The sequence below is a fragment of the Geotrypetes seraphini genome, chromosome 9, assembly GCF_902459505.1.
Source record: "Geotrypetes seraphini chromosome 9, aGeoSer1.1, whole genome shotgun sequence".
NCBI lineage: Eukaryota > Metazoa > Chordata > Amphibia > Gymnophiona > Dermophiidae > Geotrypetes > Geotrypetes seraphini.
The window spans coordinates 66,542,423-66,564,062 of NC_047092.1; the positions used below are offsets into that span (position 1 = coordinate 66,542,423).

Here is a 21,640-nt window from a genome sequence, read left to right on the forward strand (position 1 = left end):
AAATCAGTCCTGGATCCTTGCCCATCCACCACACTTCTAGCTACCAGCGAATCCTTCCTGAACTCCATCTTACCTCTAATTAACGAGTCCCTACAATCTGGCATAATACCACAGAGCTGGAAATCTGCTGTAGTAAGACAACTCCTAAACATAACCACCATGGACCCAGACAATCCAAGCAGCTATAGGTCAGTCTCAAATCTCCCATTCATCTCAAAAATACTAGAAAAGATTGTACTCGCACAACTATGAGACTAAATGGAAACAAACACCACCCTCTCCAACTTCCAATCAGGATTCAGGAAACACCACAGCACAGAAAAGGTGCTTCTAGATATTGTAGATGACTGTTGGAAAATCCTTGATGAGGGGAAAGACGCTCTGCTGGTCCTATTAGACCTTAGCGCCGCCTTTGATACCATCGATCACTCACTTCTCCTATCCAGACTACATTCTATTGGAATCCATGATGTCGCACTGGCATGGTTCTCCTCCTTCTTACACGAAAGGTAAGAAGAAAGGTCTCGGAAAGTATTATTGGAACCCTCCTTATCGGAGCCAAAACCCCTCTATGGAGTGCTTCAGGGTGCACTACTATCCTCACTCCTCTTTAACATATATGTCAAGCCAGTACTCGACATCGCAGAAAAACACCAAATCATAATACACTCGTACGTAGACGACATACAGCTCTACCTTCCCCTAGGTCAACACCAAGATGTACAAATGTAAAAACTACACTGCTGCATAACAGAAATAAAAAAACTGGATGACTGCAAATAAACTACAGCTCAACACGCCAAAAACAGAACTTCTCTGGATATATAAAGATTCCTGCGCATACCCCCGCCCATCCCCTGGGGAAATAACACCCTTACAGCCAAAGACAAAGTCCGCAGCCTAGGAGTGACTCTTGAATCAAACCTGTTGCTCTCAGACCATGTATCAAATTTAGTATCTTCATCCTTCAATTACCTCTGCCAACAAAAATGCATCCGTGCTTACTTTTCAGAAAACGATTTCGCCCAGCTACTATACGCGTTTGTACTAACCCACTTAGATTACTGCAACGATCTACTAGTGGGCTTACCAGCAAAAACACTCTCCCGTCTACAAGGTGTGCAAAACACCGCAATCCAACTCCTAAAAAATTTGGGCTTCTGCGACCATGTCACCCCTGCACTAACATCCATGCACTGGCTACCTATCCAAAAATGATGCGCCTTTAAAGCCTTAATGCTAGCTTTCAAGACTTTCCACAAAATGACACCAAACAACAGAGCATCAAAACTTCAAAATTACATCCCTAACCGATCACTGAGATCCCAAACAGAAAAACGGCTGGTCCTGCCACCAGGCCGCTCACTCACATCTGTGACAGCCCAAAGACGCTCATATTCTCATTACATACCCAGAATGTGGCACGTTATCCCCCCATTCATAAGATCACTAGACAGTCTTTGGAACTTCAGAAAAGCCGTGAAAACCTTCCTCTTTACAAACCTAGCTCCTTAAAGACCCACGTCTACACCCCGAACAGATGGAACCCCAAAGACACCACCTCGGAATCTCGCTAAAATTCACATGCCACCGCAAATATAATCTGAATTACTACCACATTCTCTGACAACAAAGATGCATCCATCTGCAAAGAAAAGCTATTTCACTTCTTAGTATATCTATACTAAAATGTTGCAATTTAAACCACCCTTTGTCCACTAAGTCTGAATTTGTAAGTCTAAATGTTATATCTATACTGTAATTGGTGTAATCTAAACTCTTGTCCATGCTGTAAATGCTGTAAAGTCTGTGTCTCACTAAAATTTGTCCTACCCATAATATGATTGTACGCCTGTAACCCGTTCTGGGCTCCTTTGGGAGGATGGGCTAAATAAATAAATAGAAATGTTTGTTTCAGTTCATCTGAGTCATCACTTTTAATTACCATTTCTGGCATGAATATCAACCCCATATCTTCTTCGGTGAAGACTGAAAGAAAAAATTCATCTAGTCTTATCTTCCCTGATTGCCCCATCAGCTCTCGGTCATCTAGCAGTCCAACTGATTCTTTTACCTGCCACTTGCTTCTAATATACCTAAAAATGGTTTTAATGTATTTTTGTTTTCAAGACTTGCCAATCTGTCAATCAAAACAGGGCAGATACCAGACGACTGGAAGATAGCAAACGTCACGCCGATATTCAAAAAAGGATCAAGAGGAGTACAGGGCAACTATAGACCTGTGAGTCTCACGTCGGTCCCTGGGAAGATGGTTGAGGCGCTGATCAAGGATAGCATAACCCGGCACCTAGACACACACGACCTGATGAAAGCCAGCCAACATGGATTCAGGAAAGGGAAGTCATGCTTGACGAACCTACTTCAATTTTTTGAGACAGTGAACAGACAAATTGATAACGGAGAACCGGTGGATATTATATACTTGGATTTTCAGAAAGCGTTCGACAAAGTTCCACATGTAAGACTCCTCAGGAAACTGCAGGGCCATGGAATAGGAGATATACTAAGATGGATAGGCAAATGGCTGGAGAACAGAAGGCAGAGAGTGGGCATAAATGGGAAGTTCTCGGACTGGGAATATGTGACTAGCGGTGTGCCCCAGGGCTCGGTACTTGGGCCCATCTTATTTAATATCTTCATCAATGACCTAGAGGATGGAGCATCCAGTGAGATCATCAAGTTTGCAGATGACACAAAGCTATGCCGGGCCATCAAATTGCAGAAGGACAGTGAAGAACTCCAGAGTGACTTGAGCCGATTGGAGAATTGGGCAGATAAATGGCAGATGAAGTTTAATGTAGAAAAATGCAAAGTGATGCACTTAGGCAGAAAAAATAAAGAACACAAGTATAGTATGTCAGGTGCAACTCTGGGAAAATCTGAACAGGAAAAGGACTTGGGAGTATTAATCGATAGGACACTGAAGCCGTCGGTGCAATGTGCGGCGGCAGCGAAGAACGCGAATAGAATGCTAGGCATGATAAAGAAGGGAATCACGAGTAGATCGGAGAAAGTCATAATGCCGCTTTATAGAGCGATGGTCAGACCACACTTGGAATACTGCGTCCAGCATTGGTCTCCATACCTAAAGAAGGATATCATACTGCTAGAGAGGGTGCAGAGACGAGCAACAAAGCTGGTGAAAGGTATGGAGAACCTGGATTACGAGGAAAGACTTAAGAGAGTGGGGTTGTTCTCCCTTGAGAAAAGGAGGCTACGAGGGGATATGATCGAGACATTCAAAATACTGAAAGGAATCGACAAGATAGAGCAGAAAAAAACGTTATTTACAATGTCCAATGTGGCACGGACAAGAGGACATGGGCTGAAGCTAAGGGGGGACAAATTCAAGACAAATATCAGGAAGTTCTGCTTCACACAACGAGTGGTGGACACCTGGAATGCTCTCCCAGAAGAGGTAATTGCGGAATTCACCATTCTAGGATTTAAGGGTAAGTTAGATGTACATCTCCTTATGAGTGGCATGAAGTGACATGGGTAGGGGTAGGCTAGATGCACTTCTCTTTACGAGAAGCTTGGAGCGATATGGGGACCAAAACTATGCCAGGGTACACCTGGCGGGGCCTCCGCGTGTGCGGATCGCCGGACTTGATGGACCTAGGGTCTGTTCCGGAGACGGCGCTTCTTATGTTCTTAAGACAAATTTCATTTCAAAGTCTCTTTGCTTTACTTATCAGTGCTTTGCATCTGACTTGCCATTACTTATGCTGTTTCCTAGATATTCAGACAGTTAATCACAGACACATCAACTCATGTCACCATAGACACTTAATCCTGCGACAGTTAATCAGACACTTCAAACCTTGTCACTTAGGGCTAGATTCACAAAGCAAACCGATTGTGTGCCGATCGGTTTGCGACCCTTTTACTATCAAATTTCCATCCGGCCTGATTTACTTAGCTCTCCTGCGATCCGCTTTGAATCCGTGCATGCAAATGAGGTGAAATGCATGCAAATTGGTCAGCGACCCGATTCACTACACCAAATTTCCAATCCGACTGGGCTGGCTGATCACCTGAAGAAGCGACTGCTGGGGACCAGTCAAAAACGTCTTTCCGACTGGAAGCCCTGCAATCTCTCCTACCTGCTCGCCCCGAATGCTGCCCTGCTCTGCCTTGATCTTCCCCGAATCTCTCCTGCCGCATCGCCATTCTGCTGCCCTTCCCTGAATCTCTCCTGCCGCATCACCGTTTTCCTGCCCTTCCCCGCCCAGCGAGCCCGTGGTTTTAACCCGCGGATTTAAAGCAGGTTAAAACCATGGGCATGCAGGGCTAAAAACTAAAATTTTAAGTTTAAAAAAAAAAAAAAAAGGTCATGTCTCAGACGGGCATGTGCGGGGATCGCTATAGAGCGATCCTTGCAGGCAGATGGGGGCGTTCCTCCGATTGCCTCCATCTGCATATTTTTTGTTCCTGAATTCATCGGACCTGCCCGGATTGGACCCCGATCGGGCAGGTTAGTAAATCCAGGCCTTAATCTCATAGACACATAATCCTGCGACAGTTCATCTCGCATTATTAAGACAATTAATCCCACGTGTTAATCACAGACACTTCAACCCTCGTCACTTAATTTGGAATTCTTTGTTAATTTAGGAGAGTGTTAGAGTGTCGCATGACAGCGTGTCAGAATTGTCTGGGACTAGGCCGTTGGCACCAGTCAGTCTACATGGTCCAGATATTAGCGGGGAACAGGCATAAAAAAGGACACTAGAGGATTACTGTATTTTTCGCCCCATAAAAGTAGGTGGAAATAAGGGTGCGTCTTATGGAGTGAATATAACAACCCCCCCCCAGTACCTTTATTTAATCCCTGCAGTCCAGCACTCTTGTCCTTACCTCTCTCTGCCTCCTCATTTCTTCCGGCAGAGGCTCAAGGCAGGTGTGAGCTTTTCGCAGCCTGCCTAGTCCCTCACTCTGCCTCTTGATTTCTTCCAGCAGTAGCACAAGGCAGGCGTGAGCTATTCGCGGCCTGCTTGGTCCTGCACCGCCTCTGAATGGCTGCCATCTGTTCTTGCGGGACTCATGAGCACCAACAGCAGCCATTCAGAGAGCGGCGCAGGACCAGGCAGGCCGCGAAAAGCTCGTGCCTGCCTTATGCTGCTGCCAGAAGAGAGGAAGCAGAGCGAGGGAAGGGCAGGAATGCTGGAATTTAAAAAAGGTACACCGGAGGGGGGGGGGGGGGTTACATTAATTTTCATCAGCTTTCTTAAAATAGCCAGCAATGTGTCTGATTTTCTATCCCAAGAAAACTGTGGGGCTGTGAAAAGGTCTTTAGCTTTGGTTGAGGAGGGGGAGTGTGGGCAAAGCCTTCTTAAGTGAGCATTCAAATTCATTTAATGCAGCACTGAAGAGGAGGAATTTGACAGGCCAACACAGTGCTAGGGTAGCGTTCTTGGAGATCCTGCCGGTATCCAGGGCCAACAAGAAGAGGCAGACGGAGCTGCAAGCAGTCAACGCATGGATGAGACGCTGGTATGAGGAAGAAAGATTGCACTTTCTGTGCAACTGGACGACATTCTGGGGGAAGAGCAAGGTATACAGGAACGAAGGACTCCACCTCAGCAGAGACGGAATGAGACTACTTGCAAGCAACATCAAGCGAGAAATTGAGAAGTTTTTAAACTAGGAAGAAGGGGAAAGCCAACAGTCGACCAAGAGTTGATGGTTCGGGAAATGGTATACCCAGAGGATACCATGCAGGAAGATTGCAGGGAAGACTCACCGGATCATAGGCAAGATAGAAATCCTGACAGATTTACAGAAAGAGGAAACCGTTGGTGTGTGTGTAGGGATTAGTCTTACATGGGGATTGTGACCTTAAAATATGTGGGAGAGGGATATTATTTGTTTTGTGTGTGTGTGGGAAGAGGGGTGCTTTCCCTGAGGATGTGGTTTTATCCTCTGTTAGTTGTATCTTTTTGCTTGCATTAGGTATTTCGTGAATAGGTAGGTTTTCGGGTCTTTACGGAAGTGTTTGTAGGAAGGTGAGGTTCTTAGTTGAATTGGGAGAGAATTCCATTATTTTGCTGCTTGGTAAGGAAATGTTGAGTGTATTGTGTAATATTTAATGCCCCTGGGGCTAGGGAGTCTCAGACCTAGATGCACTAAGAGGATTGGTAAGACCATGTGGATCTGCACCAATCCGATTTTTTGGCCGATTCAGAAAGAGCTATTGATGCACTAAAAGGTTTGCATGCAAATGATTCACACGGATGTTCGCCGTAATTTCTGACTCTCCGATCAGATGGATCGCTGTTGGAGTGACTCTCACACATGCGCAGAGCTGTCGGGGGAAGCCTGAACATCTGAGAGGCATGGGAAAGCCTGCTGCCACTTAGCTGTTGAGGGCAGGAAACTTTATTTTTTTCCTTTTTTTAAACGGGCACAAATGCTGTGTTACACATGCACAATATCTGCCCCATGGGAAAAAAAAGCCCCCCCTGCCGATGATGGCCCTTCCCAATGACCCCGATGAACGTGGCACCAGAAATCCCCTCCCCCATGGTAGTGAAAATTGACAGAGAGGAGGGCCATTCCCTCCTGCCATTCTCCGCCTCCCCCCGGTGCATGACATAAATGGCAAGAAGGGTGCCTACTCCCTCCTGCCATGCCAACCACCCCCCTCTGTGGCATCAAAATGGCAGGAGGGATGTCCATCCCTTCTTCCACCAAATACCCACTCCTGCGACAGGCACCTCCCCAGACATCCTCTGCCGTCCCCCTTCTCCCCTCGAAAAAAAGGCAGGAGAGATGCTCACTCCCTGCCACCAGAGGTCCCCCAAAACCCCACCGCCACCTCCCGATTCCCCCACCTTCCAACCCCCCCACCCCAATACCTTTTCAGAGAAGTTGGAGCAGGAGGGGAGCTCAGTCCGTTCTGCTCCTAGGCCCACCAGTCCAAAATGGTGGGCCTTACCTTTCCCGGTGCATCATGTGCAAGGGGAGGGGCCTTTGGCTCCTCAATCTATCCCAGGATACAAGGGGGAGGGTCCTTATGTGTCTGAACCTATTAGGGCCTTAGGCCCCTCCCTATTCATTATATGATCCACCGGGGAGGGAATGGCCTTTTATTTTGTACTGGTTGGCCTACGAGCGGGACGGACTGAGCTTCTGTCCTGCTCCAACTTCTCTGAAAAGGTACTTGGGGGGTTCAGAGGGGGGGTGGGTTCATGGGACCTCTAGTGGCAGGAAGGAGTAGGCATCCCTCTTGCCTTTTTTCAGGGATAGGGGTATGGGAGGGGGTGTTTGGGGGGTCACCTGGTGCTGGAGTGGGCCTTCGGTGACAGGAGGAAGTGGGCATCCCTCCTGCCGTTTTGTTGCCATGACGGGAAGGAGTGGGTATCCCTTCTGACATTTTTTCTTGCATGGGGGAGGTGAGGTTGGCATGGCAGGAAGAGGTGGTGGGCCATTCCTCCTGCCATTTTCTCGGGGAGTGGGGTAGTGTCGATTCCCAGTGCCGGTTTGTCTGTGAGGGCCGTCATCATTGGGGGGGAGGGGGAGATGCTTTTTTCTTTTTTTTCTAATGGGGCAGATATTGTGTAACATGCATAGCATCTGTGCCCATTAAAAAAAAAAATAATAATAAAAAAGGGTTAGGTAAGTGATTGGTCTTAACCAGTCGCTTTTTTGGGTCGCTAAAAATGATCACCTTTTTTTAGTGCATCTGGAAGCCATGTTAGAGCATCAGTTTACCAGTTTACATGGCATTTTAATCAGCTTATTTGCATAGTCGGATCGGGGAATGAGCAATCGTGCAGAAAACTAGCCTGCGAACCATTTTCTGCATCAGGTTGGCAAATTCAATTTTTGCTAAAGCTTTTAAGCAGGTTAAATGATGATCGCTGGCTTTAGTGCATCTGGGCCTCAATTTTACATGGTTGCTTATGTTGTAGTTCTTGTTTGCTGGGTTCGTCAAGTAGTCAGGGAATTCACCATGAAAGATCAGGAAGATTATTGTGCATAGTTTGAAGAGATATCTAACTTCGATGGTGAACCAGTGCAGTTTGAGGTACAGAGGGGACACTTTCTCATATTTTGTTGCTGAGAATATTTGTCTTGCTGCTATATTCTGGAGTGTTTGTAGTTTTTTGCGTATATCTACTTTGCAGCCTATTTAGAATATGTTGCAATAGTACAGCTTGGATAGTACTAGTGATTGGATTAGGAGTCAATAAGTTTCTCTTTCAAAGGGGATCCCTTAATCTTTCATAATCCAGAATCATGTCCAATCTGTTTTTAATCAGCGTTTCCATGAGTTTACTCACTATTGATGTGAGACTCACCGGTGTATAATTTTCAGCCTCTGACCTGAATCCCTTTTTGTGGAGTGGGATAACGTTGGCAGTTTTCCAGTCCAGGGGCACTTTTCCCTTGCTTAGAGAAAGATTGAAGAGCTCGGCTAACAGTTCTGCCAGGACATCTCTCAATTCTCGAAGTACCCTAGGGTGTAGATTATCCATGCCCATGCTTTGTTAACTTTCAGTTTTGATAGCTCGCGGTAGACGTCGCTCACAGTAATTTCCTGCTGTGGCTGTCCTCTGCGCCTACTGTGTCCTTTGTGTCTGCCTGGTTGTCTTTCCTCTTTATCTGCTGTGTCTGCCTGGTTGTGTGTCCTCTGCGCCTGCTGTGGTCTCATTCTGCTCTCCTTTAGTGCTGTCTCGTCCCTTCTCAAGGCCCTTTCGCAAAGGTGCTCTCGCTAAGGCGATCGCCTTCGATGTGCGCCGAACAGCTGAGCGCTGTTGGCCCCTCCCCTTTTAAGGGGGAGCTTCGGTGATTGGGTGGGCGGAGCTAACTTGCCGATTCCCTTCGTATTCTCCTGTCTCTTCTTCCCCTCCTGCTCTTTTCTCTCCTTTTGCTTCTCTCTCCCTCTACAACTGCTTCTCTCCTGCTTGCCTGCCCATGCTCCGCTGAACTCCGCTCCGTTGGCTCTTCCTCTTTTAAGGGGGCGCTTCGGTGATCGATGGGGGTGGGCAGAGCTAACTCTTGCCGATTCCCCTTGTAGTCTCCTGCCTCTTCTTCCCCTCTCCCGCTCTTTTCTCTCCTTTTGCTTCTCTCTCCCTCTACTTCACTCTCCAACTGCTTCTTTTCACCTGCTTGCCTGCCCAGAAGGCGTAATCTGAGGATGAGGGGTGGTAGACTCAAGAGTAATGTTAGGAAATTCTTCTTTACAGAGAGGGTGGTGGATGCCTGGAATGCGCTCCTGAGAGAGATGGTGGAGAGGAAAATGGTGACAAGCGTTTTAAAAAAGTGTTGGATGAGCAGAGAGGATCTCTAATCAGAAAATAATGGTATATATTGAAGAACTAAGGCCAGTAGTGGGCAGACTTGCACGGTCTATGTCACGTATATGGCCATTCAGTTGAGGATGGGCTGGGAGATGAGCTGGAGTGAGCTTCGACAGAGACTCCAGTAGATGCACAATACCGGGCAGAACTCTGGGTTTCTGGCCCAGAAATATCTTAAGAAAAAGAAAAATTAAATTATTAAAATATAGAGTGTGTATGTTTGGGCAGACTGGATGGACCTTTTGGATCTTTATCTGCCATCATTTACTATGTTACTATAAGAGGACCTTGTGAGACTGGGCATCAAAATGGCAGATGACGTTTAATGTGATAAAGTGCAAAGTGCTGCATGTGGGAAAGGAACCTGAACTATAGCCACTTGATTCTAGGTTCTATGTTAGGAGTCGCCCAGGAAAAGGATCTACATGTCATTGTTGAGGATACTTAGAAACCCTCAACTCGATGTGCGATGGCGGCTAAGAAAGCAAACAGAATGTTGGGAATTATCAGTACAGGAATGGAAAACAGATGAAAATGTTAGAATGCTCTTGTATCACTCTGTGGTAGGACCGCAGCTCGAATACTGTGCATGATTCTGGTCACCCTATATCAAAAAATATATAGCAGAATTAGTAAAGGTACAGAGAAGGGCGACGAAAATAATAAAAGGCATGGGACGCCTTCTTTATGAGGAAAGGCTAAAATGGCTAGGTCTCTTCAGCTTGGAGAAGAGATGGCTCAGGGGGGATATGATAGAGGTCTATAAAATAACAAGTGGAGTAGAAAGGGTAGATGTCACCGGACATGACCGCACCCGTGCGGGTCTGGCCTGGAGTGCCTGGAACACACAGAACTGACTGAGCGGTTTATCAGCTGTGTGAGTGGTGGATCAAATGGACTGCACTTAGATACAGTTTTCAAATTCAGAATAAAGTTTTTATTATTCAGGTAGTTCACCTCAATAAAAATATCAATATTGCCAATACTTCTCAGTAATACACTGCTTCCAAAATAATTAGGTAATCCAAAATTACAGTTGCAAACAGCAGGCAAACTTCTGCATTTCATATAAGCTCCTTTCTTCTCAAAAGGCATTAAAATTCAAACTTTAGCAGTGATCAGTTTCAACATTTCAACTCAGTCAGTACCAAAACAGAAAAATATATTTTCACTGAGCAAATTGTCTAAACAGGCCTGAGGCCTACCAAAAGTAGGACTCTAGTTTACTCTTACTTCTTTCAGAGCTAAACCTTCCAAACAGGGAAATCTTCTCATAACAAATGAAAAAAATCACTTCATTCAGTAAGGCTTTTTTCTTTGTAGGGCCTGACTGGATTCTAGTCACCCTGAGCTTATAGCCAGACACTCAGGGTAGAAGGCCTCTTCCCACATTGACTGGTGGTTGGTCCCTGCCCATTAGTAGGATCCAATAATCCAGCCCAAAAACCTCTACCAGCCACTGGAATGCGCTATCGGAGGAAGTGATCAGGCAGAGTACGGTACAAGGATTCAAACAGGGATTGGACGGATTCCTGAGGGATAGGGGGATCGTGGGATACTGAGAGAGGTGCTGGGATGTAACACAGGTATAGAAAGCTAACTAGGTAATAAGTATAGATGTAACACAGGTATAGAAAGCTAACTAGGTAATAAGTATAGAAATCCAACCAGGTCGTGCATGTGCAAGACCGGAGGGTTAGGACTTCGATGGGAAGATAGGACTCAATGGGAAACCAAGGTGGCAAGGGGGCCCCTTCTGGTGACTCAGACAGGCCGTGACCTGTTCGGGCCGCCGCAGGAGCGGACTGCTGGGCGGGATGGACCTATGGTCTGACCCGGCGGAGGCACTGCTTATGTTCTTATGTTCCAGCCCAATCAAAAGAAAAAGGGAAAAAACACCAAAACAGTTTTCAAATTAAACCCGTCTTTAATTTTGGCAATAGCAAGCACACAGTCCTTAGAACATTAGCATTCAGCGTATATTAATTTAGGTTTCCCAGCCACAAAGTTACTTGGAAAATTGAACCCAACTTTATCTTCACTGCTGAAACATGAATTCTGAAACCAGCATTTCTTTTAACCATAGTCTATCTCCATAACAGTCTCTTCTAATTCAGTTTGCTTCATCAAAATCCATACAGTCATCTGGTTAAATCTCTTCTTTTTTTAAAATATTCTTTATTCATTTTTAAAACTTCAATTGTGCATAAAAGATGATGCATTTACATAAATTAATATCATTACAGCACAATATACTAAATAGAATAAAGACAAAACTTATTTTCTCCCACCCATTTTCAATTTACAAATATCTCATAAAATACTTGTAATCAACCCTTCTATATTTCTTAACAAATGCCAAAACATACCCCCCTCCCTGGATGTTAAACCTCTTCAACATTATCTTCCAAACAATTATCAGTAATTTCATAAGAACATAATAAGTTGCCTCCGCTGAGGCAGACCAGAAGTCCATCTTGCCCAGCGGTCCGCACCCGCGGCGGCCCTTCAGGCCTAATTGCCTTAACATTAACAGTCCCATCTGACTAATTATGTAACTGTCTCTAGTCATCTAATCCTATCCCTATAACCTACCTCTACTCCTATCTGTACCCCTCAATCCCTTTGTCCTCCAGATACCTATCCAATCCTTCTTTGAAGCCCTGTAGCGTACTCCTGCTTATCACATCTTCTGGTAGCGCGTTCCATGTATCCACCACCCTCTGGGTGAAAAAGAACTTCCTGGCGTTTGTTCTAAACCTTCCCCCTTTCAATTTCTCTGAGTGCCCCCTAGTACTTGTGGTTCCCCATAATTTAAAAAATCTGTCCCTGTCTACTCTTTCTATGCCCTTCATGATCTTGAAGGTTTCTATCATGTCCCCTCTAAGTCTCCGCTTTTGCAGGGAGAAAAGCCCCAGCTTCTTCAGTCTGTCAGTATACGAGAGGTCCTCCATACCCTTTATTAGCCTAATTGCTCTTCTCTGGACTCTCTCAAGTACCGCCAAGTCCTTCTTGAGGTACGGCGACCAGTACTGGACACAGTACTCCAGGTGCGGGCGCACCATTGCACGGTACAGTGGCAGGATGACTTCCTTCGTCCTGGACGTGATGCCCTTCTTAATGATGCCCAACATTCTGTTTGCCTTCCTTGAGGCTGTGGTGCACTGCGCCGACGCCTTCAATGATGTGTCTACCATCACTCCCAGGTCTCTTTCAAGGTTACTCACTCCTAGCGATGATCCCCCCATTTTGTAAGTGAACATTGGGTTCTTTTTCCCTACATGCATGACCTTGCATTTCCCTATGTTGAAACTCATTTGCCACTTTTTGGCCCACACTTCCAGCGCTGTCAGATCTTTTTGGAGATCTTTGCAGTCTTCCGTGTTTTCAACCCTGCTGTATAGTTTGGTGTCGTCCGCAAATTTGATAACCTCACATTTTGTTCCTGCCTCCAAGTCGTTAATAAATATGTTGAACAGGAGTGGTCCCAGCACCGACCCCTGTGGAACTCCGCTCGTGACCCATTGCCAGTCTGAGTAATGGCCCTTTACTCCAACCCTCTGTTTCCTATCCGCCAGCCAATATTAGCAATATCAAAAGTTAAATTTAACTATGAGCTAACCTGAATTCCATGTTATTTAATGCTTCTCCTGGCTTTAGGCTTTGGTCTCTCTTCACAAGTCTAAACGAACAATGCACAATAACAATCCATTAAAACATACAAGTGGCTTGCATTCTTAGCAATCTGACCACACATACATTTATCTTATTTATTATAAAAAGATCTATCTAGACATTTTGACCCTTAGTGCATCTATCTTTTTTGGCCATTTTCTAATATGGAAACATCCAAATAAAAAACGCACAAAAATAAACCATTGGGATGTACAAGCAGCAAGCATTCTTAGCAAACTGGCCTTACAGACATCTAAGCAGAGGGGCACTCTAGGAAGTACTGCAGCGAATATCACATTAAAATGTCTCAGATACACATTGTAAATTACAAAAAATTGGTATTAATGGTGATAATCTGTCCTTGAATAACCCTGGAGGTGATAAAGAAAAGTGTGCTTCCCCAAATTGGAATTAAAGAAAACAAAATGAGAGAAGTAAATAAGATAGATAAAAGGATCAATCAGTACGGGCCCAATACCCTCGTTTCAACCATTGGCCCCGGGCAGGTGTTTATACAATAAATCTAAATAAACCCTGCCCCGTACATCATATTATCCCTTTAATATATATAATTTATATAGAAGAATATAAATATATATTACCAAATAATTGGAAGCACGATCATCTCCAGATTAAAACAACAGGAGAGAAAATCACCCCAAAGAAAATCTCCCTGAAACCTAATATAAGAAAACACAAAATGTGAAAAGTGAAAAAACCAAAATATAAAAAATGACAAAAAATCGTCAAAAAACCAAAAAACAAAGATGAATAACAATGCAATATCCTCAGTCTATTTCAACAAACCACAGCGCCACAAGCCCTGTGCACCTGTCTCTAATAGTTCGTGAAAATGAATGGTGAAAAACAGTGAGATACTTAACTCGGTGAATCAAAAACGGGACAAAGTTCAAAGTTCCTCAATCATAGCTGTTCAATTCCTCTTATTAATCGGTCCCGCTTGTGTGAAAAGTACTCATTGGAAAATCATGGCTATCAATCCATTCGCCATGACATTTAAATCGCTCAGTCCCGTACCATCAAAAGGGCTGTTCAATAATGTTCGCTATAAGTTTTGCTCGTTCTTCAATATAGTTCACTGCTCATTTTTGCTCACTCGACAGGTCCTGTTTCAATATCCTCGTCAGGAGGGAGCAAGAAAATTAATGAAATAACTGAAAATTTTTTCAAACACGCCAAGTCCTGAAATTGAAAGGACGAAATAGTCCCCGGCAGCGGCACAATCAAGCTGCTTTGACAAATGAATGTCTGAAACAAGGAGTTCTTATAGAACGCTTTAAAGAGCCCCACCTGAAACAACGCATACGTGATGACATAGGGGAGATGTCAACAATACATGATAATCAAAGTAATACGAAAATAACCTTTATGTGAAACATTTATCAACGTTCTCATTCAGGCCATGAGGAGAGAATGCTCGTAAGTTGAAAATCCAAAAGTTCTCTCTGACCAATAGATGATTTTGTCTGTCTCCCTTGAAGGTAATAGGAATTTGTTCCAATACACACCACCTAAGTTGGACAAATGTGTGGTGGTGTTTTAAATTATGAGCCACCATAGGGGCAGTTAGTTTTTCGGTTTTGAGACAACTCCGGTGTTCAATTAATCTAACTCTGATAGCCCGACTAGTACAGCCTACATAGATTAAACCACAAGGGCAGGAAATCACATAGACTACGTATGTAGAAACACACGATGTCACTGCTCTCAATTGGTAATTCCGCAGAGTTTTGGGATGTGTCCATGAATTGCCTTGATGAGAAGTGGTACACACCGAGCAGCGACCACAAGGGCCGTGACTTCCTTCTGTTATCGATGGAGAATGATAGATGGTAAAGTCCGAGGAAACAAGATGTTCAGATAAATTTCTGCCTCTGGTGAAAGCAATGCATGGGTGATCTTTGAAAGCCGGATGTAGTTGTAAAACATGCCAATGTTCATGTAAACTCTGGGCTACCAGTGCAGAATGAGTTGAATGGGAGATAACACAAACTTGATTAGTAGATATCTCTTTATTTTTTTGAATAAGAAGAAGGTCTCTGTTGGCATAACGAGCGCGCAAATAGGCTTTCCGGATAACGGATTCAGGATAGCCTCTATTCAGGAATTTATCTTTTAGAATTCTGGCTTCAATTTGAAAATCATATAAGTTGGTACAAATCCTCCTTGCCCGTAAGAATTGGCCTATCGGAATCGCCGCTTTAAGGCGTCTAGGATGACAACTGGCATAAGATAAAAAGTTGTTTTTTTCAGTATGTTTATGGTGCATCCTGGTGGAAAGACTGCCCTCTTCACAAATAACTTCAGTATCTAAGGAGGAGATACTATGAGTATGACAGGTGTGAGTGAACTTCAGGTTGGTTGTAAGAGAATTAATCCAAGAAATGAAAAGCTGGAGGGACTCCTTAGATGATGTCCTGATGAAAAAAATATCATCTATAAATCTAAACCAGCAGGCCATCTGTTGAAAATAAGGATGGACATATAAATATTGTTCCTCAAAGTTAGTCATAAATAAGTTAGCTATACTAGGGGCAGCCGTGGTGCCCATGGCTACCCCTTGATTTTGTTGAAAAAAATCTTGATCGAACTTAAAATAGTTCCTAGTGAGAACTAGAGTAGCTAGGTCCAACAGGAACTTGGTGGAAACTCTGTCTGAAGTGTCCCGTTGATCTAAAGTAGACTCGACGACTTTGAGAGCTTCGATCTGAGGTATGCTTGTATAGAGGGACACGACGTCCAGAGTTACCAGGATGCTGTTAGAAGAAAGGAGACCAATCCCTTCGATTCTTCGGAGGAAATCTGAAGTATCCTTAATATAGGATCTAGCCTGACAAACAAAGGGTTGCAAAAAATAATCGAGAAATCGGGCAAGGAGGATTTGTACAAACTTATATGATTTTCAAATTGAAGCCAGAATTCTAAAAGATAAATTCCTGAATAGAGGCTATCCTTAATCCGTTATCCGGAAAGCCTATTTGCGCGCTCGTTATGCCAACAGAGACCTTCTTCTTATTCAAAAAAATAAAGAGATATCTACTAATCAAGTTTGTGTTATCTCCCATCCAACTCATTCTGCACTGGTAGCCCAGAGTTTACATGAACATTGGCATGTTTTACAACTACATCCGGCTTTCAAAGATCACCCATGCATTGCTTTCACCAGAGGCAGAAATTTATCTGAACATCTTGTTTCCTCGGACTTTACCATCTATCATTCTCCATCGATAACAGAAGGAAGTCACGGCCCTTGTGGTCGCTGCTCGGTGTGTACCACTTCTCATCAAGGCAATTCATGGACACATCCCAAAACTCTGCGGAATTACCAATTGAGAGCAGTGACATCGTGTGTTTCTACATACGTAGTCTATGTGATTTCCTGCCCTTGTGGTTTAATCTATGTAGACTGTACTAGTCGGGCTATCAGAGTTAGATTAATTGAACACCGGAGTTGTCTCAAAACCGAAAAACTAACTGCCCCTATGGTGGCTCATAATTTAAAACACCACCACACATTTGTCCAACTTAGGTGGTGTGTATTGGAACAAATTCCTATTACCTTCAAGGGAGACAGACAAAATCATCTATTGGTCAGAGAGAACTTTTGGATTTTCAACTTACGAGCATTCTCTCCTCATGGCCTGAATGAGAACGTTGATAAATGTTTCACATAAAGGTTATTTTCGTATTACTTTGATTATCATGTATTGTTGACATCTCCCCTACGTCATCACGTATGCATTGTTTCAGGTGGGGCTCTTTAAAGCGTTCTATAAGAACTCCTTGTTTCAGACATTCATTTGTCAAAGCAGCTTGATTGTGCCGCTGCCGGGGACTATTTCGTCCTTTCAATTTCAGGACTTGGCGTGTTTGAAAAAATTTTCAGTTATTTCATTAATTTTCTTGCTCCCTCCTGACGAGGATATTGAAACAGGACCTGTCGAGTGAGCAAAAATGAGCAGTGAACTATATTGAAGAACGAGCAAAACTTATAGCGAACATTATTGAACAGCCCTTTTGATGGTACGGGACTGAGCGATTTAAATGTCATGGCGAATGGATTGATAGCCATGATTTTCCAATGAGTACTTTTCACACAAGCGGGACCGATTAATAAGAGGAATTGAACAGCTATGATTGAGGAACTTTGAACTTTGTCCCGTTTTTGATTCACCGAGTTAAGTATCTCACTGTTTTTCACCATTCATTTTCACGAACTATTAGAGACAGGTGCACAGGGCTTGTGGCGCTGTGGTTTGTTGAAATAGACTGAGGATATTGCATTGTTATTCATCTTTGTTTTTTGGTTTTTTGACGATTTTTTGTCATTTTTTATATTTTGGTTTTTTCACTTTTCACATTTTGTGTTTTCTTATATTAGGTTTCAGGGAGATTTTCTTTGGGGTGATTTTCTCTCCTGTTGTTTTAATCTGGAGATGATCGTGCTTCCAATTATTTGGTAATATATATTTATATTCTTCTATATAAATTATATATATTAAAGGGATAATATGATGTACGGGGCAGGGTTTATTTAGATTTATTTCTAAGTGCTTGACACTGTATAAACACCTGCCCGGGGCCAATGGTTGAAACGAGGGTATTGGGCCCGTACTGATTGATCCTTTTATCTATCTTATTTACTTCTTTCATTTTGTTTTCTTTAATTCCAATTTGGGGAAGCACACTTTTCTTTATCACCTCCAGGGTTATTCAAGGACAGATTATCACCATTAATACCAATTTTTTGTAATTTACATTATTGTCGGTATTGGTATTCATATTTGTATTTTGGTTTATTTTGGCCATTTCAGATACACATTACCATAACCTGCTTATATTGTAGGGTGAGCTCTCCAAAACCCACCCGTACCCACCTAAACATCACAACAATAACTCTTATGCCTGTAGGCATCATCTTTATGTAGGTACAGTAGGTTTTGGAGGGCTCACCCTACAATATAAGCAGGCTATGGTGATATATACCTTGAACATTTTAATGTAATGTGTCCCTTTGCTCAGCTGTGTCTGTGTGGTCATCTGAAGCTGTAATACAGGCTGGAATGTACTGTTTCTTTCACATTGTTGGGTGGTGGGAGGGGGTTGGTGACCACTGGGGGAGTAAGGGGGGAGTCATGACTATACTCAAATGTCTAATGGTACCCTGGACATTTTGTTAAATATTTAATTATCCCTGCAAAACATTCAAGTCCTAAGCCCATCCAAAACACGCCCTCTTGAAATTTAGACAAACAGGGGATGACCTGCCTAGAAAGATATCTAAAATATGGGTTTTGAAAATAGTGATTTGGACATTTTAGCAAGAAAACCATCCAAATTTCACTTTATGCCGTTTTTTGGACATTTTTCTCTTTTGAAAGTGATCCCCTTAGTAGCATAAAGAAAATAAAGTCAGGACTGAGAACATATACATTAAAAGCTGGTTGTTAGATTCAAATTGGAAGCCCCCTGATATTTGTATATTTTAGGGTTTGTGAAGATTTTTGTGAAAAATATCTCAGAACAATTAACAATTAATTGGGTACAGGTAAGGGCCCAGAAAATAGAACATACAAATGCATACAGTTTTAAATATACAGTTTTAAAATATAAGCCCATGCTATGGGCAAACAACTGTTTTTGAATAATATTCATATGAAAATAACATCTAAATAGAATACATGACTATATTAATCTGGTAACACAGTAGAAGAACAAATTCTTGTGTAAGTAGTTAGATAGCAAGATCCTAAGAAAAAAAAAGAGTTTGTGCAAAAAATCATGCTGACCCAACTTATGTATTGTGACAAAGTAATAACCTTGATGTTGATAAGGGTGTTGCATGTCTTACTTAATAACACATAAATGATTACATTTGTAATTCAAGATATTTGTATAAAACTGTTTGTTTTATTTTATATATGTTACTTCTGTAATGCTGCTTAGGAATAAGCGGTTGATAAATCTTTTAAATAAATAAAATAAACATATAATTTAGATCCAACAAAAATGAGAAAAAATCTGTCTACTAAACAATTTGAGTATAAACACTGGTTTAAAGTCAAGTAGGATACTGTAAGGTTAATCTTAATTTTACGGTTTAGTATATTCATTATTAACTTGGTTGATGGCTTAAGCAGTAGTTCTTAAACCTATCCTGGGGGATTTCTCAGCCAGTCGAGTTTTCAAAATATTCCTAATATGCATGAGAATAATTTGCGTCTGCTACCTCCTTTTAAGCAAATCTCACTCATGTATATTTATTAGGGATATCTTGAAAATGTGACTGGCGAGGGGTTCCCCAGGACAGGTTTAAGAACCACTGGTTTAGAGGATACACCTAAATGTTTAATGAAAAATGCAAGGTACTGTAATTAGCCAGGAAAGATCAAATTCATAAATAGAAAAGGACTGACTAGGTATTGGTAATATTGCAGAGAAAGATCTGGAGATTATAATATAAATGAGCAATGAAGGTTTTCTGTAAATAAATGAAAAAATGTATGCCATATGAGAATATATTAACACAAGTGTCATATATAAAACAAGTGAAGAAATTTACTCTTGTAGCCCTATCCAATAAAAATAGGAGTTTTAAATAGTATAATCTTTGAGTAAAGTTGAAGGAATTTGACTTATTTAGAAAATATTGAGTGGTGGCTTGAGAGTGGTATTAGGGTGTATAACAGGCTGGCTTGAATTGCCGAGAGTTATCTGAATATACATATCGCCAGGACACCTATGGCACATGAACAAAAAGGTTTTATTTGTTACAGTTGCCTCACACGCAAGGTTAACCAAATCTATGTAACACAGGGTCTGGCCCTAGCTAGACTTGGAACAATAATCCACACTTCAATAAACAATGGCTTACCTCAGCCAAGCCATCAGCAACTGTCTCTCTCTCTCTCTCTCTTTCTCTCTCGGCTCAACTACAGTCAGCTTCCCCAGGGTAGCCCACGTCTAGGGAAAACAGGGAGTTTCTCTCTCAGGGACCTTTTCCCTTGGGACACCTTGAATGATTCCATTATGGGGCAGAAGTTGTCCTCCCTGCCTGAGTTCCATCCCTCTGAACTAGCAGGGCTGTATTCTTTCTCTAATGGATCTAGGCTCTGAGCTGCAAAGCTCAGGGGATTCTGGGGCATGTTGTTTTCCCTAATTGCCTAACACCCCCTGCTGCCTTGGGGTATAACTGCAGCCTCAGTGAGGAAAAACCCCTGAATCTCTCACAGGGGGGGGGGGTTCTAAAGATGACATTCAGTTTTCATCCATATTTGCCTGGGTAAAACTAAAAGCATTGGGTTTAAATTCTAGCAGATTAAGGTTAGACAGCAGGAAAACTTTTTATAAAATAAGGATAGTAAACCATTCAAACAGGTTAAATAGCTAAGTGAATACCAGAAAGAATCTTCTGTCTTGAATTGTTTAGACAGTTGATCTTGTTTGAATGGTAGGTTAGATAGTTTCTTGAAGTCACACATCACCTTGTCTTCTCATTATCTAACATATGGGTACTTCATTAAAGTTTGTCTTGTACTGTTTAGCATTTTACTGAAAATACTAAGATGGCTGTGTTAATAAATATTTGTTTCACTAACTGATAAATTTCTTCATTTTATTTTTAGCTTCAATTGGATCCTGTTGATTTCAAAGCTACTCATCTAATATTTCATACCATAACAAAATGTCTAATGTCAAGGGATAGATTCTTGAAAATGAGGGGTAAGGTTTTCTGACTGTTCTATAGTACTTTTCTCAGTGTAAATATCTCAGTATTTTATTAAAATGAACTGTTTGTTTCCAGCCATGGAAATCTTGGGAAATCTGTGTAAAGCTGAAGATAACGGGGTATTAATTTGCGAGTATGTGGATCAGGAATCCTACAGGGAAATAATTTGTCATCTCACTTTACCTGATGTGCTGCTGGTAATCTCTACTCTTGAGGTGCTGTACATGCTCGCAGAACTGGGAGACGTGACCTGCATGAAAATTGCTAACGTCGACAAGAGCATAGGTAAGATGGAACAAAAAAGATAGAACCAACTTTTATTTGGACAGAAGTTGATCAGGTAAATTGTGATATTTGATTTCATAATTATTCATTTTCTTATTTTGTTAGACCAGTCCAAATGATTGGGTTATATCTCCCAGCCAGAAGATGGAGGCAGAGAATACTGATGTTTCAGTGACATTGCCTAGAAATCACCATTATTTCTTTGCCTCCAGCACATGGTGCAATATATACTACTGCATCAGCTTTTGGGATGTAGGTCTGACTCAGTGGGCCATAGTCTACTGCCTGGTGTTACAATTGAGTCTAATAGGCCAGTGGACTTTTCTTGGTTTGAATCACATTCCTTCCTCTGGTAGAGACCAATAGAATCCATTCCCCTCCAAAGCTCTGATCTCTAGCCTAAGTGGCTGGTTGCTATAGGTCTGCTGGGCTGCTGCCAACAGGGATAAATAAATGGCAGGGAGGTTCTTTTTGGCTCCCTGGGGTTCGATTCACAGGCCTTCCAGTTAAGTGGAGGAAGGTTCATACCTCTTTGGTGGCTTGAATCTGAGCCTGAGCCCACAGGTTATAGCTTAAGATATCTGAAGTAGCAGTGGTCCCT

At 42.6% G+C, this 21,640-nt stretch overlaps 1 protein-coding gene across 2 annotated transcripts in view; it reads left to right on the forward strand.

The window, feature by feature from the left end:
* Positions 1-21,640, forward strand: part of ARID2 (AT-rich interaction domain 2) — an 817,990-nt gene that overhangs the window by 329,251 nt on the left and 467,099 nt on the right. For both annotated transcript variants that reach the window (XM_033959297.1, XM_033959298.1), the window contains 2 exons: positions 20,651-20,747; positions 20,830-21,039. In XM_033959297.1, the coding sequence (XP_033815188.1) occupies positions 20,651-20,747; positions 20,830-21,039 (307 nt within the window). The remainder of the gene's footprint in view (positions 1-20,650; positions 20,748-20,829; positions 21,040-21,640) is intronic.